We start from the raw sequence: 17,451 nt of genomic DNA on the forward strand, positions 1-17,451 counted from the left end.
AATAGTGTTTATAAGGTCGAAACGCACGTGTTCGAAACGATTGCCATAGAAATACTATTTTTTAATTAATATATACTTAAGTTACTATCGAAATGGGTAAGAAGGATAAAAACAAAAAGAAGGGGAAAGGAGCTGAAAAAACAGCAGCAAAAACAGAGAAGAAACTTTCACAAAAACAGAAAAAAGAGCTTGCTGCTATAGGAGAGGTATTGATTTCTATAAACTTTTATTTGCAATCCCAGATAATTTTATTTTGTAAGTTAGTAGATAGTAGACCTACGAGGTAATTGTATTGTAACTAGAGTGTATAATTATAACCTATATTTTCAATTGCGTTTCCTAACCTCAACTTCAATTTTACTTCAAATGTAATATGCAAATTGAGATAATTAGAGGGCGCGCTTCCGTACAGGAGCAGTGGCATTTTTTCTAAGGTTATAGCCGAGTTTAGGTGTGTGTGTGTGTGTATGTATATTCGTCGAAAAAATGTCACACACTTGCGTCCTATTCTCAATATTTTCTAGCCCCTAATTTTCGATTAACACACACACACCTAAACTGGGCTCTAACCTTAGCGGAAATGCCACTCCCCCTGTACGGAATTTTCCCTAATATTGTGTTCTGGACTATTCGACACGAACTCACAAGTAGAAGAAAAATTTTGGCCAAACTTGAATACGGGTAAGCACCGCTTTCCCTGTACGAAATGAACTCTGAATTGGTGGAGGAAAGGGAACATTTTGGCTAAATTTGAATACGAATAAGCACCACTTTACCTGTGAAAAATATGACGAAGTTTGTGGTAAGTAGGTCCTAATGGTAAGATCAGAGACGGTTTGATGAATTAGAGGTAGCAGTGATTTCATGACATTTCTCTTGTGTCGTGAGGGTGCTTATCTCTGTTCAAGTTTCACAAAAATTGTTTCATATGCGAGTAAAGTGCCTCGTAGTTAGATTAGGCTAAATGAATAGAAATTAAAATTTCTGTTCTATATCTGTATGCACGAAAGGAGACTAATATAGCCTAACAGCCATATTGAAGGTTTAGCGTTCACTTGTTAAATACAGATTTAGCGTAAAATGTGTTGAATATATTTTATAGGTACAAATGATGATAAGATGAAACGACAGTATAGGATTTCAATCAAATAATGGTAGTAGTAATAATAATCTGGTCAACTGCTGGCCTCCTGTCCACATGCTTCAGCTGAGATGAACGAACATTCATCTAATGCTGTGTTCAACACAATGATACTTCCTCCCAGCTATTATAGCTGGATTGCGGAACGGGATTTCACTACCTACCTTAGCTGCCCAAATTCATCACGATGTTGCCCTCGGTAGCGTAGTTGGTATAGCACTGGCCTTTTATGTTCGAGGTTGCGGGTTCGATCCCAGCAGAGGTCGATGGCATTTAAGTGTGTTTAAATGCGACAGGCTCATGTCAGTAGATTTACTGGCATGTAAAAAAAATCCTGGGGGACAAAATTCCGGCACACTGAACGTCTGCAGTTGTGAGCGTTGTTAAATAAGCTTAAACCATAATTTAAAATTTTTCATCACAATGTTGGATGAAACGTGGCTCCATACCTTGGCCAAAATTTTTTCCCCCCCATGAAGCCTCGAACCAGCACTCAATATGTAATATTAGTTCAAAACATGATGCTTTGGATCACGATACTATGGTACGTGACAAATGAAACATTTACCTAACAAAAATGATCAAGTAATAATGGTTTCAAGAATTTTCAGACATTAAAATTCAATGAAGGATGAGTGGAACAGAGAAAAATTCTCTCCAGCACCTGGATTTCAACCCGGGTTTTCAGCTGTACATGCTGATGCTCTATCCACTAAGCCACACTGGATTCCCATCCCGATGTCAGATTGAATCCTCTCAGTTTAAGTTCCACCTCTTGGGTTCCCTCTAGTGGCCTACCCTCATGCACTGCGTCATAGATGTATGACAGTGGCACAATGTCCACACATGTGCAGAGGTGCACTCGTTATGAGTGACAAAGTGGCCGGGATCCGACAGAGTAAGCGCCGTCTTAAATCACAAAGTGATTATTTTTCGCATATCATATATTAAAATTCAATGCCTGAAAAATGCAACACAGTAGAACCTATATTATCAGTGGTAATGAAGGAGGTGGACTGAATGGTTAATCAAAAAACCCGAATAATCCATACCATGGAAGATTTTTATAAATTAACTGTAGAAGTCATACCATCATTCACGATGGGAACATAAACATAACAGCAAACATACTTGGTAACCATGGAAACATAACAACGACGCCATTTCTTCATATTCTGTCATATACTTCAGTGCTCCACGATTGTGTTCTGTTTGCAAATCACGTAAGCATAAGCATGAAAGTTTGGAGTTCACAATGAAAATTAAACATAACCGTAATATAAACACAGAAGTTTGCGCCCAGGCTACCAAATGGGATCATTCACTATGATTCACATAAACATTAACATAAACATTACCATAAGACGTTAACATGAAAGTTTGCAAACTCCAAACTTTCATGCTTATGCTTACGTGATTTGCAAACAGAACACAATCGTGGAGCACTGAAGTATACGACAGAATATGAGGAAATGGCGTCGTTGTTATGTTTCCATGGTTACCAAGCATCTTTGCGGTTATGTTTATGTTCCCATCGTGAATGCTCTTGATTTTACCGTAACGTTTACATTTTTAAGTTAACGCTTACATTATGTTTAATTTTCATTGTGAACGAGCCTTAATACTTACACCTTCGTAATTTAAGGATTCTGCCATACTGCAACCATCATCTTCATACTACACACTGCACTATGCAATATCATGCTTGTAATAAGTCATAAATAGAATTAAGTACAGTAGGGGAAACTATGGAGATTTGACCCATTTTAAGTGTTCTTTTTTTATTTTGTTAGGGGAATGTTGTAAAAGCAAATTAATTCTATTTATAGGATAGGAAAAGCATTGAGAAACTTGTAGTAATTTTAGTAGCTGTCTACTATGAACTCAAATCTGTAAATATTTATTTTTATAAACTAATAGCTGGTCAAAGCTCCTCAGACCAAAATTCTGCTTCAATTGGTCGAAAAGAAAAACCTCGGAAAAAACCCCAGCCAGATAATTTGTTCCAGCCGGGATTTGAACCTGGGCCTGTTTGTTTCAAGGTCGGACATGCGAACTGTTAATCCACATACTTACTTACATACATACATACATATAGTACACACCTGTGGAGTAACGGTTAGCGTGTCTGGCCGCGAAACCAGGTGGCCCGGGTTCGATTCCCAGTCAGGGCAGGTTATCTGGTTGAAGATTTTTCCGGAGTTTTCCCTCAACCCAATATGAGCAAATGCTGGTTAACTTCCGGTGCTGGACCCCGGACTCATTTCACCGGCATTATCACCTTCATCTCATTCAGATGCTAAATAACCTAAGATGTTGATAAAGCGTCGTAAAATAACCTACTAAAATAAAAAAAATACATACATACATGCAATCAGTAAAACACAAAATTGTACAAATAAATTATAAAAATAAAATTAGAAAAATAAAAAAAATCTTTACTTTTATATACATGTTGATGAATATTTGAGTACATTTAGGAATATTTGTGTCTGAAACTTCTGTATGCTTTCAGGATGACATTGAAAAGATTGTTGCAGAAATAGAACTAGAGGAGAAGAAACGACAAGAAGTTGTAGAGATTGTAGTGCCTCCTCCTTCTAGGAGAGTTAATTTTACTTTAACAGCACATCCAGAAAAAGAAGAGTTGATTCTTCTTGGAGGAGAGTACTTCAATGGACTGAAGGTTAAGTGATGAAAGCACCATCGAATGTTTCTTACAGCATTCATTATTGACTTAACTGCCAGCTATGCAACAGATCTAATTCTAAATCAGCAGACAATGTATTCTTGGAATATAGGCTTTCATGGCCGGCGTTGATAGGATGCGTATTTTCCAGGCTAGAGGGCCGTTGTCTGTCGGTGTTACAACCAAATGTTTCGTCCACTGCTCCGGTGGACATCTTCAGTGGCGTGGTACACGTGTGCGGAGAGATCTGCTGTGTGTATCAGGAACTGGCATTGAGACTGGTAGCACATCGATATTTAAGGTGTGAGGCTGTTGTTGCTTGTCGTTGTCGCCGCGGTCCGCACTAGTGTCTTCGGTGTTCTGATTTTTTGTCGTAGTGTCTAATTGTCGGAGAAAGGGTTTGATGTGTGTGCTTCTGAGGGCCGGATACCAAGCTTTGTTGACCTTGAGTCCTTCCTCCTTACGGTTAAAGTTGTTTTTATGTTTATGAATCTCAATAGCTTCCCGATGTAACCTGGCATAGAAGTGTGGTGTACTGCTTAGGATGTCGGTGTCCTGGAACCTGATGTTGTGATCCCCATCATTATAAGCATGCTCGGCTACGGCCGACTTGTCCACGTAACCTAGACGGCAGCACACACATCAAACCCTTTCTCCGACAGTTAGACACTATGACAAACAATCAGAACACCGAAGCTACTAGTGCAGACCGCGGCGACAATGACAAGCAACAACAACCCCACACCTTAAATATCGACGTGCTACCAATCTCAATGCCAGTTCCTGATACACACAGCAGATCTCTCCGCCACTGAAGATGTCCACCGGAGCAGTGGACGAAACGTTTGGTTGTAACACCGACAGACCACGGCCCTCTAGCCCGGAAAATACGCATCCTACCAAACAATTTATTGTTACTTTAGTTTTGCATGACATCAGTATTCATTCCTCCTCCTTTTTTTTTTCTCCCTTTTTCTTTATGTCCAGAGACTGATATACATAGACCTATATAAATAGTACATCGCAAAATCCTTCCATCTTTTGAGAAATCTTACTAAAATGTTTGTTCCTTGTGGCTGACATTTTAAAAATTAAGGCTTCGGTGTGATGACAAATGTTTACACTTTTGTTGTAGATGCAAAACATCAAATGTTCTGAAATTACATGTAAGCTTCATTATTAGGGAAAGAAAGAATACGAAAGGGGACATAGCGATTTTATTTACAACAGAATACAGGAGAAGTGCTTCATAATAATTGAAGGGTACACGGGAATAACGATCAAGGTCCATTTTAGAAAGTTTCGAGAAAAACGAATTTAAAGTTTAAGCACTTAATACTTTGTTATGTGTGTATTTAATAGAAATTGACGTAGTGGAATGTCAAGAACGATGATTTCTTATTACTAGCTAGACCACATGATAGTACTTCCTTTCCACTATAAGGTAGCATTATTAACTCAATTTCGATTTTTGATGGACCTTGATCGTTTTTCCCGTGTACCCTTCAATTATTATTGTTTAAAAACTACATAAAATTAAATTTTGCACAGCCATTCATAAAAGTAGACCTTTTAGCGGGAGGCATGTTAAAAATTGACTATTGTATAGTACTGTGTGGAAAGTACTTTTAACACTAGTGCGAAAAGTACGTGCTCTACCAGGTAGGTCTCAGAATGGAACCCACTGCCGACATTGTCGGAGTGAGAAAGAAACACTTGCTCACATTCTGGGAGCCTGTCCTCATGGAGAACTACTGAGGAATAGTCGTCACCACAAGATTTGATCCCTCCTAGCATCGGCCCTACGAGGAAAAAACTACCAAGTAGAAGAGAAGGTCCATGGTTTGTCCACAAATGGATCTACAAGGCGCATTGGCATCATCGCTATCCCCACAAGATCAACAAGCAGATTCATAATTGATCCAACTGTAAGGATGGAAATGTACGAAAATCAACCTGCTGAGGTACATCAGGAAAAATGCGACATATACGACCCCACTATACCATATTATAAGGAAAAATATCATCTAACATCGATCAAAGTTATTGGATTACTGATTGGGGCTAGAGGGACCATCACAAAAAGATTCGCGCATTTTTGCAAGCAGTTTGGTCTAGGACAAACTCTTGTCACTGAAGTATCTCTGTCTGCAGTGAAGGGATCTATAAAAATCCTAAGAAACCATCTCTACAGTTATATAGATTGATCTCTTTGCTATGGCGATCTGCTCACTTAAGTTGGGTCTTGCATCCAGTGCTAAATAAACAACTGTGATCATCTAATAGATACTAGGAAATTTCATGTTTCTTCTGGTATTAATGATATTTTGTTTAGTCTTTTCCAATTATTTATAATTGTGCTATTTCTTATTCTTTTTCTTCTCCATTGTTTTAATTTTTTTTCCATTATAACAACAATATTTCATGGTAAGCTTTGTCTTCTAGGCAGCCTTCATTTGGAGGAAGCTGAATAAAATTTATTCGAAATAATAACACTGATTTTCAATTGTTTCTCGCCAGATGTCACATGGGAGCAATTGCAACTGATCAATAAAGTAGTTCAAACAGTGACAAACCTACTTTTAAAAGTGGCTCTTTTTGGTTAAGAAACGTACACGAATTAAACAAATTGCTTATACAACTTTTTATTGACAATTATATGAAACAATTAAGATATCAAATGTAATTTAAAAAATTAGGAAATACCCAGGTTCGAACCGGAGACCTCTCGATCTACAGTCGAACATTCTATGTCAATGCTTGCTTTTAGCATGTTGGAAGTTTCACTATCATAATGTGGTGGATTATAATAGTGGAGAAGTTGCGGGAATTGTTTTTATACCAGCTCAGACAAATGACTATCTACAAAATAGTGTACAACACACATTAGAGCCTTATTGAAACACTGTACAGTGTTAAAAATTAATTAAGGTGTTAAGAAAATATTGTTGTTGTTTTCTAATGCCAGGCATTTGACAATAAAGTCATTTGACCTTTTGCACTCCAATATTTTTCAAAGATATTATCATGACCAGCCACTGAAGCACAGATTTTGAGGTGTTCCGAATCCATTTCTTGGTTTGAGTTGCACAATGGGCAGTTAGGGGACTGATATATTCCAATTCTATGCAGGTGTTTGGCCAAACAATCATGGCCTGTTGCCAATCTAAATGCAGCTACAGAGAATTTGCACGGTAAATCGGGAATTAACTGTGGATTTTGATGTAGAGAGTTCCATTTTTTCCCTTGTGACTGTGTTATCAAATTTTGTTTGTTGAAGTCTAAGTATGTAGATTTAATAAATCTTTTCACAGAGTAATACGTAGATTTAGTAACAGGTCTGTAAGTAGCAGTGCTGCCCTTCTTTGCTAAAGCATCCGCATTCTCGTTTCCCAGGATTCCACAATGGGATGGTATCCATTGGAATACAACCTGATCCAATTTTCATGGAATGTCATCCATTCTTAGTATAACTCTTCTTATCAGTGCTCTCATTTTACAAGAAAACTAGATTACAGCAAAATCTCGGTGTACACTTTCCTTTTCTTCTAACACAAAATAAAAAAAAAATATTATTTATTAAGGAATGTAGTTGAAAGAGCATGTTATTGTAAATATGAGTTTCAGAAATAAAATAAAAGAGAGAGAACATGGAAAAGTTAACAAGTTTATGAGTTATGAGGGAAATGCTTCATCACTGCACAGTAAACTGCCATCACTTTGAATTTTGAAAAAAAAAATATATATATATATATATATATATAATTTTTTTTAAATCGTAAAAGTATTTTTTTTATATAGCAGGACAGTGTTTTACACATACCAATTTTCATTATTGTACAAGATACATTAATGGAGGAAAAAAATGTTGAATATTTCCAAAAATTTTACTGTAGTAAGCTGTACCTAACCCCTTAAGTAACTTTTGTGAATTTCGCAATGTTATTTGAATACTCGTTAGTTTTTTTTTTAATTTGCTATTAAATGTTTATGGCAAGAATGTACTTGAGCATATGCACTTGATTCATCAATAAGCAAGGCCTGCATAATACGTTACCCTCAGTTCTCAAAACACTTAGAGTCTGTTCACAGGGACACTTTATCAACAACTTCAGTGGTCTGTGGTGACAAAAGGTTTATTGTTAACATTTACAATTCTTGACCCTATGTAATATTCCATGAAGTCTGTCAGTCGAATTTTTCTATACCTATATATATAAAGAGTTCAATATAGACTGTATGTGATAAAAATGCTATCAAAGAATTTCAGCAGTGTATTCCAGCATGTATCACCAGGGCTGCCAAGAAGGGGGGGGGGGGGCAAAGGGAGCGAGTGCATATGGGATGAAAGGGTAATGGAACGGAGAAAAATCCGGTGTGGCATAGTGGATAAAGCGTCAGCACGTAGAGCTGAAAACCCGGGTTCAAATCCCGGCGCCGGAGGGAATTTTTCTCCGTTCCATTACCCTTTCATCGTATGATGACGCAGAATATCTGCATGGAAATATCATATGTACTTCGGTACATTAAAATAATATATATGAGTGCATATGGGCCCGTGAGCAATAAGGGCCCGTCAGATTAAGTGAGTCTGATTACTTTTTATTATCATGAATAATTATTCGTAGATACATATGAGTACTAAAAAATTTTGTAAGAATATTTGTTACATAAATTTGACATATTAACTCAACAATAGTAGAATTAATACAAATTACCACTTCATATGTAAATATGTAACTTTTATATAATAGAATATCGGTTTCCCGCATTAACGTTCACCGACACGACAATTGAGGGTCCCGGCATTTGCCTGAACCATGTTCCCGTCGCTTGTACTGAACACATTCAATTATTTATTGGCTTGTCCTTTTTAACTACCAAACCCCTGCTGGCCCACCACAATATGCTAGTGGACTCTCTCAAACCGAAGTCACAGGATACATTTCTTTTTCAGTACATTGTATGTTTCGTGTCGAAACTTTCGTCTTTTCGTTGTCGTTTGTCTTGTAAATTCTGTTCATTAGTGTTACTGGTTATAGTTCAACTGCACAGTGGACAAGTACAGGCATAAGTCGGGAGCTGAGAAGCACAAGGAGAGACAGAAAAAATTGGAAGATATTAATATGGGTGCTGGACTGCGTGAAAAATATTATGAAGATATTAATAAAGAGATCAGTGATGAGCCGAAATATTTAAAATCAATTCATGCGTCTAATTTAGGGCCAACCCCACTGAAACCTATGAATCTCCTAAATAGTCTGAGGCAATTAAAACTGGACAGTTTATTTCCAAATATTTGTATAACCATTAGAATATTCTGTACAATTCCTGTGACAGTTGTTGCTGGTGCTGAAAGATCCTTCAGCAAAATGAAGGAAATAAAAAATGTATTCAGATAAACAATGTGTCAAGAACGACTGAGTAACCATGGCTCCTTAGTCTGGAGAGCGATCTTGCTAGGTCTTTAAATTTTGATGACATAATTGACGATTTTGCATCAATGAAGTCAAGGAGAGTTGTTTATGTTGGACTGCAAGTTTGAAAATACAGGTGTTTAAGAATAATGTTTTATGAATATAATATATTGTGCTAATATGAAGTTTTGTTAAAAGTTTTCAACGTACCGTAATAAAAATGTATATTTTTAAGTTCGTATCTGTGTATGGGGTTATCTTTTATTTATTTTGCAAATAATTATTATGGTTACAATAAATGGTAACTAGTAATTGTTACTTTTTTCAACAGGGGTCTGAGTACAGTATTGCATAGGGGCCCATAAATTCTGTGGGTGGCCCTGTGTATCACATTAACAGTATGACATTTTCGGTTGCAGACTTTCCTGTACAATGACCTTTACTTCTATAACATACCTCGAAATGAATGGGTGCGAGTGAAAGCTCCTGGAGGACCGCCCCCACGATGCGGTCATCAAACAGTTGCACTCTCAAGTGGAAAAGGTCAACTGTGGGTGTTTGGTGGAGAGTATGCCAGTCCTACACAAGCACAGTTCTATCACTATAAGGACCTTTGGGTATATCACATGTCTATGAAAAAGTGGGAGAAAATTAAGTAAGTATATTTCAGCATTTGAGAGTCAGTGTGACACCCGAAAGGCTAATGTTGGGTTTCCACGCCACAGATCTTAGTTTAATTCCCGGCAAGCCCAAGTGGAATTTGTGATGGATAAAGATGTGTTTGGAATGTACTCTCATTTTTCCTGCTGGAATTTTACTATGAAGCAATTCATGTTTAATGATGGGGCATAAGTTAAACGTAAATGCAGATCTAAATAAAACATTAGAGCTCTTGAGAATAACATTATGTGGATGTATATTAAGAAAATAAACTTAAAATAAATGAAAACGAAAAATTTCTTATATTTCATGTAGGTAAATAATAATAATAATAATAATAATAATAATAATAATAATAATAATAATAATATCTTTACTTTTTAAATTTTCTCTAGAATATGCCATAGGAAAGTTCAGGATAACACAGAGAGTTTGGAATTGAATGGGTTACATCAGCTTCTTGTCTATGCGGATGACGTGAATATGTTAGGAAAAAATCCACAAACGATTAGGGAAAACACGAAAATTTTACTTGAAGCAAGTAAAGTGATAGGTTTGAAAGTAAACCCCGAAAAGACGAAGTATATGATTATGTCTTGTGACAGAATATTCTACGAAATGGAAATATAAAAATTGAAGATTTATCTTTCAAAGAGGTGGAAAACTTCAAATATCTTGGAACAACAGTAACAAATATAAATGACACTCGGGAGGAAATTAAACACAGAATAAATATGGGAAATGCCTGTTATTATTTGGTTGAGAAGCTTATGTCATCTAGTCTGCTCTCAAAAAATCTTAGTTAGAATTTATAAAAGAGTTATATTACCGGTTGTTCTGTATGGTTGTGAAACTTGGACTCTCACTTTGAGAGAGGAACAGAGATTAAGGGTGTTTGAGAATAAGGTTCTTAGGAAAATATTTGGGGTTAAAAGGGATGAAGTTACAGGAGAATGGAGAAAGTTACACAATGCAGAACTGCACACATTGTATTCTTCATATGACATAATTAGAAACATTAAATCCAGACATTTGAGATGGGCTGGGCATGTAGAATGTATGGATGAATCCAGAAATGCATATAGAGTCTTAGTTGGGAGGCCGGAGGGAAAAATACCTTTGGGGAGGCCGAGATATAGATGAGAGGATAATATTAAAATGGATTTGAGGGAGGTGGGATATAATGGTAGAGAGTGGTTTAATCTTGCTCAGGATAGAGACCGATGGCGGGCTTATGTGATGGCGGCAGTGAACTTGCGGGTTCCTTAAAAGTCATAAGTAAGTAAGTAATAATAATAATAATAATAATAATAATAATAATAATAATAATACAAGAGTAATAATAATTTGTACTATTATAGTGTTTCAGGTGGGCCGTCTTCCAGAAGTGGACACAGAATGGTGTGTGTTAAGAAGCAGTTAATAGTGTTTGGAGGTTTCCATGATAACTTGCGTGACTATAAGTATTTTAATGATGTATATGCCTTTAATCTGGAAACGTATACTTGGAAAAGAATAGAACCTACAGGTAAGAAATGTGTTATATTTTTTACACGAAAAGGAATTTGTGAAACAAAAAAAAAAATGTAATGAGTATGTTAAGGATGCCCACTATTTCTAATTTTATTCAATATAGGCCTACAGTATATAATTGTATTGACGCCACCATTTACCAATAGCAAAATGAGCTTACTGGTGTTTAGAAAATACAAATTTTAACAATGATAATAGAATAAAAAGCACTGATTCAATATGAAAAACTTATCAGATTACCAGGAAACAATCGGCATTCATCAGTCCTCTCTGTAGATTAAAAACTCAAAAAAGTTTCATATCCATAGTTCAAGAATTAAAACGGAAAATCAACATCCCGAATTTAAAAGAAAACTTACAAATTAAACCAAACCCTTTAACACTATTAAATATAGAATATAATCTAAATTTAACACAAGGAATACTGAAATCAGAAATGAACACTGAAATAATGAAACAATTGTCTTTAGAGACAATTAATATTAGGTACCCTCCACAAAACTGGCTTCATTTATACACCGATGGATCCTTGATCTCCAGAGAACAAGGTGCAGGTGCAGGTGTTATATGCTGTCTCTTCTCACTTTATAGATCTCTTGGATATGGAACAACAAGTTTTGATGGAGAAATCACTGCTATAAGTGAAAGTCTTAGGAATCGTCTCTGCCACATCAATAAATTTCAGACTCCAAAGCAGCTATTCTGTCAATAGTCTCTAAACACACACCTTCATCTCAAACAGCAGACATAACTAAAATGCTCTCTCAATTAATATCACTCAATAAAAGAATTGTATTCCAATGGCTACCATCCCATTGTGGAATCCTGGGAAACGAGAATGCGGATGCTTTAGCAAAGAAGGGCAGCACTGCTACTTACAGACCTGTTACTAAATCTACGTATTTATCTGTGAAAAGATTTATTAAATGTACATACTTAGACTTCAAAAAACAAAATTTGATAACACAATCGCAAGGGAAAAAATGGAACTCTTTGCATCATAATCCACGGTGAATTCCCGATGCAAATCGTCTGTAGCTGCATTCAGATTGGCAACAGGCCATGACTGTTTGGCCAAGTATCTGCATAGAATTGGAATATATCAGTCTCCTAACTGTCCATTGTGCAACTGAAACCAAGAAATGGATTCGGAACATCTCAAAATCTGTGCGTCAGTGGCTAACCATGACAATATCTTTGAAAAATATTGGAGTGCAAGAGGTCAAATGACTTTATTGTCAAATGCCTGGCATTAGAAAACAACAACAACATCAACATTTTAACATAATATTATTTGCAGATGAACAAGTTATTATTACAGATTCTCACTGAAACCAATGGTGACCGTTGCCTAGCGATAACTCATTTATTTTATTTTCTTTCCAATTTATTTTAAGTAATTTTTAACTGCTTATTAGGCCTAATGCTCTCTCTGAGCTGTAGTAAAGTGTCTATGAGTACAAGAAGCTCTCTCAATTAATATCACTCAATAAAAGAATTGTATTCCAATGGATACCATCCCATTGTGGAATCCTGGGAAACGAGAATGCGGATGCTTTAGCAAAGAAGGGCAGCACTGCTACTTACAGACCTGTTACTAAATCTACGTATTTATCTGTGAAAAGATTTATTAAATGTACATACTTAGACTTCAAAAAACAAAATTTGATAACACAATCGCAAGGGAAAAAATGGAACTCTCTGCATCATAATCCACGGTGAATTCCCGATGCAAATCGTCTGTAGCTGCATTCAGATTGGCAACAGGCCATGACTGTTTGGCCAAGTATCTGCATAGAATTGGAATATATCAGTCTCCTAACTGTCCATTGTGCAACTCAAACCAAGAAATGGATTCGGAACATCTCAAAATCTGTGTGTCAGTGGCTAACCATGACAATATCTTTGAAAAATATTGGAGTGCAAGAGGTCAAATGACTTCAGTGTCAAATGCCTGGCATTAGAAAACAACAACAACATCAACATTTTAACATAATATTATTTGCAGATGAACAAGTTATTATTACAGATTCTCACTGAAACCAATGGTGACCATTGCCTAGCGATAACTCATTTATTTTATTTTCTTTCCAATTTATTTTAAGTAATTTTTAACTGCTTATTAGGCCTAATTTCGTTAAAATAACATTTATCTTTGTAGTGGGATGAATTATTATTACGTTAAACTGAATAGTTCGTTGCTTACCAGTATGCGTTCTTTAAACTGAACATTTTAAACATGTAAATTAATAGTAAAATGGCTAGGACTAAAAAATTATTTTGTTATTCTGAAAAATTCGTAATTGCAGCATTCGTAATAATAGCATTTCAATATAGAAGAAAAGCAACTAAAGTGGTTAAACAGGTAATGGAGATGGGAGTGGAAGGAAGGATAGGAAGAGATAGACCAAGATTTAAGTGGGAAAATACTATAGAGAAAATAGTACAACGTGGAAAGACAATGGTTGAAATAAAGAAAATGTGTAAAAATAGAGAGATTTGGAAGAGATGGACGGAGAGAGGTAAACCTGACATCTAACAGCATCAGGGATTGGGAGGAGGAGGAGGAGGAGGAGGAGGAGGAGGAGGAGGAGGAGGAGGAGGAGGAGGAGGAGGAGGAGGAGGAGGAGGAGGAGGAGGAGGAGGAGGAGGAGGAGGAGGAGGAGGAGGAGGAGGAGGAGGAGGAGGAGGAGGAGGAGGAGGAGGAGGAGGAGGAGGAGGAGGAGGAGGAGGAGGAGGAGGAGGAGGAGGAGGAGGAGGAGGAGGAGGAGGAGGAGGAGGAGGAGGAGGAGGAGGAGGAGGAGGAGGAGGAGGAGGAGGAGGAGGAGGAGGAGGATTTCACTGTAATTTATTCTGGGTTATTCTGGGCGATACTGTAGAATCATATATGCATTAAAATGTTAAACTGCAAACACAAAAGTCATGGATGTCCTGAAAAACCTCATAAAAGATAAATTAAACAACAGTGATCTGGACGCTTTAATTTGGAGCTAAAGCAAGCAATTAATGACCCATTCATTCTAGGCAATTGATCACACCAATCAACCACTGCATCTTTACATCAATTATTTAACGATGCCCTATTTAGAAGTAGGAACATATAAATGCATTCTAGCATACTCACTTGAAATTTCTTACAGGTACGTCCCCAGCACCAAGATCAGCTTGTGTAATGGTACCATTAGCAGATGGAAGAATTGTCGTCTATGGAGGATATAGGAAAGAGAAAATCAAACGAGATGTTGATAAAGGAGTAATCCACACAGATATGTTCCTGCTGACACCTGAAAGTAAGTACATGGTGGTACATCGCTTAACATAATATAGCTATTAATAAGGTATTTATTCCACCTCAGACCTATACTTTTCCACGATCTTCTGCAACACTGGCTTCTTGTACTCATAGACACTTTACTACAGCTCAGTCAATCAGCCACAACCAAAGGGAACACGGTATAATTGTGGCAGTTTGGTCCCCAAACGTTTTCTGTAAAAATGAGAGAGATCACTTTAACAATAGATGTATACTTTTTTACGGAGGGTTTACATAATTTTACATTACAAATTAAATTTAAAAATATCACGTGCCTAAAAAAACCTCATTTCCCTGGTGTATGTTACAATATACAGTACATTACCCTAACATCATTTACCTCATTCGGAAGAGACGAAACTTTTCTACATTTTGATTATACAACTTTTAACATTATATCACTTTGGAAAACGTATTATGTGTCTTTCACGTGTTAAATTTTATGTTACCTTGTTAACATGTTTCGGCCTGCTATCGGCGATCATCAGAACTGGTCGTTGCTGGTTTTGGCGCCTTTTGTTTTGTTTCCTGTGGGGGTGTGTTTGTGTAGTGTAATGTGGAGTCAAAGAGTGTGTGTGTTCTGAACAAATCACTGAACACATCACAGCCATAACAAAATTACAAAACACTTCCACATATGCAGAACACATCACAAATGCTAACCACACATACAGAGACATCAACACAGACATGGAAATTCTACACATCCAACCAAAAAGCCAGAAACTAAACACACTAGAACAATACGAAATATGTTGTTGTTGTTTTCTAATGCCAGGCGTTTGACAATAAAGTCATTTGACCTCTTGCACTCCAATATTTTTCAAAGATATTATCATGACCAGCCACTGAAGCACAGATTTACAATACGAAATATACAAACACACAAGAACACATCCAAATGAAATTCTCAACACACAACTCAGTTTCAGAATACACACACCCCACAGGAAACAAAAGGCGCCAAAACCAGCAACGACCAGTTCTGATGATGGCCGATTGCAGGCCGAAACATGTTTTAAGATAACATAAAATTTAACACGTGAAAGATATATAATACATTTTCCAAAGAAACGTTTCTGCATTATATAGCCTATTTCTGCCAGTTTTCTGTCAACTAATACAAACAAGATACTCCCATATACATCATGACGCATATGGGTACATGGAAGTAGAACTCCATACATTCTTTGACCTTGGCACTAGAATGAGGTGATATGGTCAGCACCACGCTCCGACTGCCTTTTCACCTTTTCACCCCTGGGAGAGCCTGACACTCAGTTTGATAGGAGGCTGAGTCAATCTCAGGGTCATTCTGAAAGTTTAATCATGATAAAATCCCATTACCACCTGGAATCGAACCCCGCACCTTCCAATTCATAATCAGCTGCTGTACTAACTGAGCTACCTGGCTGCCTACTTAAAAGATGCACATGAAAAATTTTATATCTGGCATATTGTGCCAGTGTGCAAAAACATCACTTAGGAAAAATGTTTCACTTCACAGCACACTTTGATTTTTGTAATTGACTCGACAAACCCTACAACAACATCTGTGTAATTTCCTTGATCAATACCGTTTCCAAAATTGAACAAGAAAAAATGTAATAATAGTCTCACACTATGAACAGATTCACTTTGGTTCTGGATGTAAGAATAGCAAACAGTCAAATGTAGCCAGTCATACAATTACAGAGATAATGGTGGCTTGAACCACTAACGTCTAAATGTCTGCACAAATCTGTATGTGTACTATGACATAGTATATTCAGATATCTCTCAAAAAGGAGAGCTAAAATAATTCATTTGTAATACAGAAATATTCCAGTTAAGTTACGTACTTTTCAGCCTTAAGTAAGGATTGTAGAATCTATTTAAAAGATAAAAATAATATGTAATGCATGTTCCTCATTGTACCACTCAGTGGATCAGCATCAGGTATTAAAAAGAGAACCAACAGAATTTGAGAGTATTAACATGGATTTCTCTCTCTTTGTCTTGCAGAGAATGACACAACTGGTCTGAAATGGAAGTGGGTGGCAGTGAAGCAAGTTGGCGCCCGCATGTCTCCTCGCTGTGGGATGACAGCAGTGATGGCACCTGGCAACAAAGCCTACGCATTTGGTGGAGTCTGGGATATCGAGGAAAGTGAAGAAGATTTGGCTGGCACCTTCTTTAATGACCTTTATGCGTTAGATCTAGATAAAACAACATGGAGGACAGGTAGTGATTTGTCTTCTTGAAAAAAATTAAGCTGTGCTTACCCTCCTCTTTTTCTTTATGATCCTTACCCTTTCTTCATCAGAGTCCTCTTTTTCCTCCACCACTATCATCATCGTCCTCTTCATTCTGCTCATATTCCTTCACCATCATCTTCCTCTTCATCATCCTTTACATTCTGCTCATCTTCCATCTCATTATGCTCTTTGTCATCTTCATTCTGCTCATCTTCCATCTCATTACTCTTTCGTCATTCTCTTCATTCTCATCTTCCATCTCATTTTGCTCTTCGTCATCTTCATTCTGCTCCTTTCTATCTCATTATGCTCTTCGTCATCCTCTTCATTCTGCTCACCTTTCATCTCATTATGCTTCATTCTGCTCATCTTCCAATCTCATTATGCTCGTCATCTTCCGTCTCATTATGCTTGTCATCCTCTTCATTCTGCTCATCTTCTATCTCATTATGCTCTTCGTC

At 36.9% G+C, this 17,451-nt stretch overlaps 1 protein-coding gene across 1 annotated transcript in view; it reads left to right on the forward strand.

Annotated features, from left to right (window-relative positions):
- LOC138713197 (kelch domain-containing protein 4) overlaps positions 1-17,451 on the forward strand; it is a 26,408-nt gene continuing 8,957 nt past the window's right edge. Inside the window, exons 1-6 of the mRNA XM_069845097.1 lie at positions 1-206; positions 3,657-3,827; positions 9,667-9,902; positions 11,269-11,435; positions 14,581-14,730; positions 16,758-16,976. Of these exons, the coding sequence (XP_069701198.1) occupies positions 93-206; positions 3,657-3,827; positions 9,667-9,902; positions 11,269-11,435; positions 14,581-14,730; positions 16,758-16,976 (1,057 nt within the window). The 5' untranslated portion in view covers positions 1-92. The remainder of the gene's footprint in view (positions 207-3,656; positions 3,828-9,666; positions 9,903-11,268; positions 11,436-14,580; positions 14,731-16,757; positions 16,977-17,451) is intronic.

The sequence above is a fragment of the Periplaneta americana genome, chromosome 14 (assembly GCF_040183065.1).
Source record: "Periplaneta americana isolate PAMFEO1 chromosome 14, P.americana_PAMFEO1_priV1, whole genome shotgun sequence".
NCBI classification, from domain to species: domain Eukaryota; kingdom Metazoa; phylum Arthropoda; class Insecta; order Blattodea; family Blattidae; genus Periplaneta; species Periplaneta americana.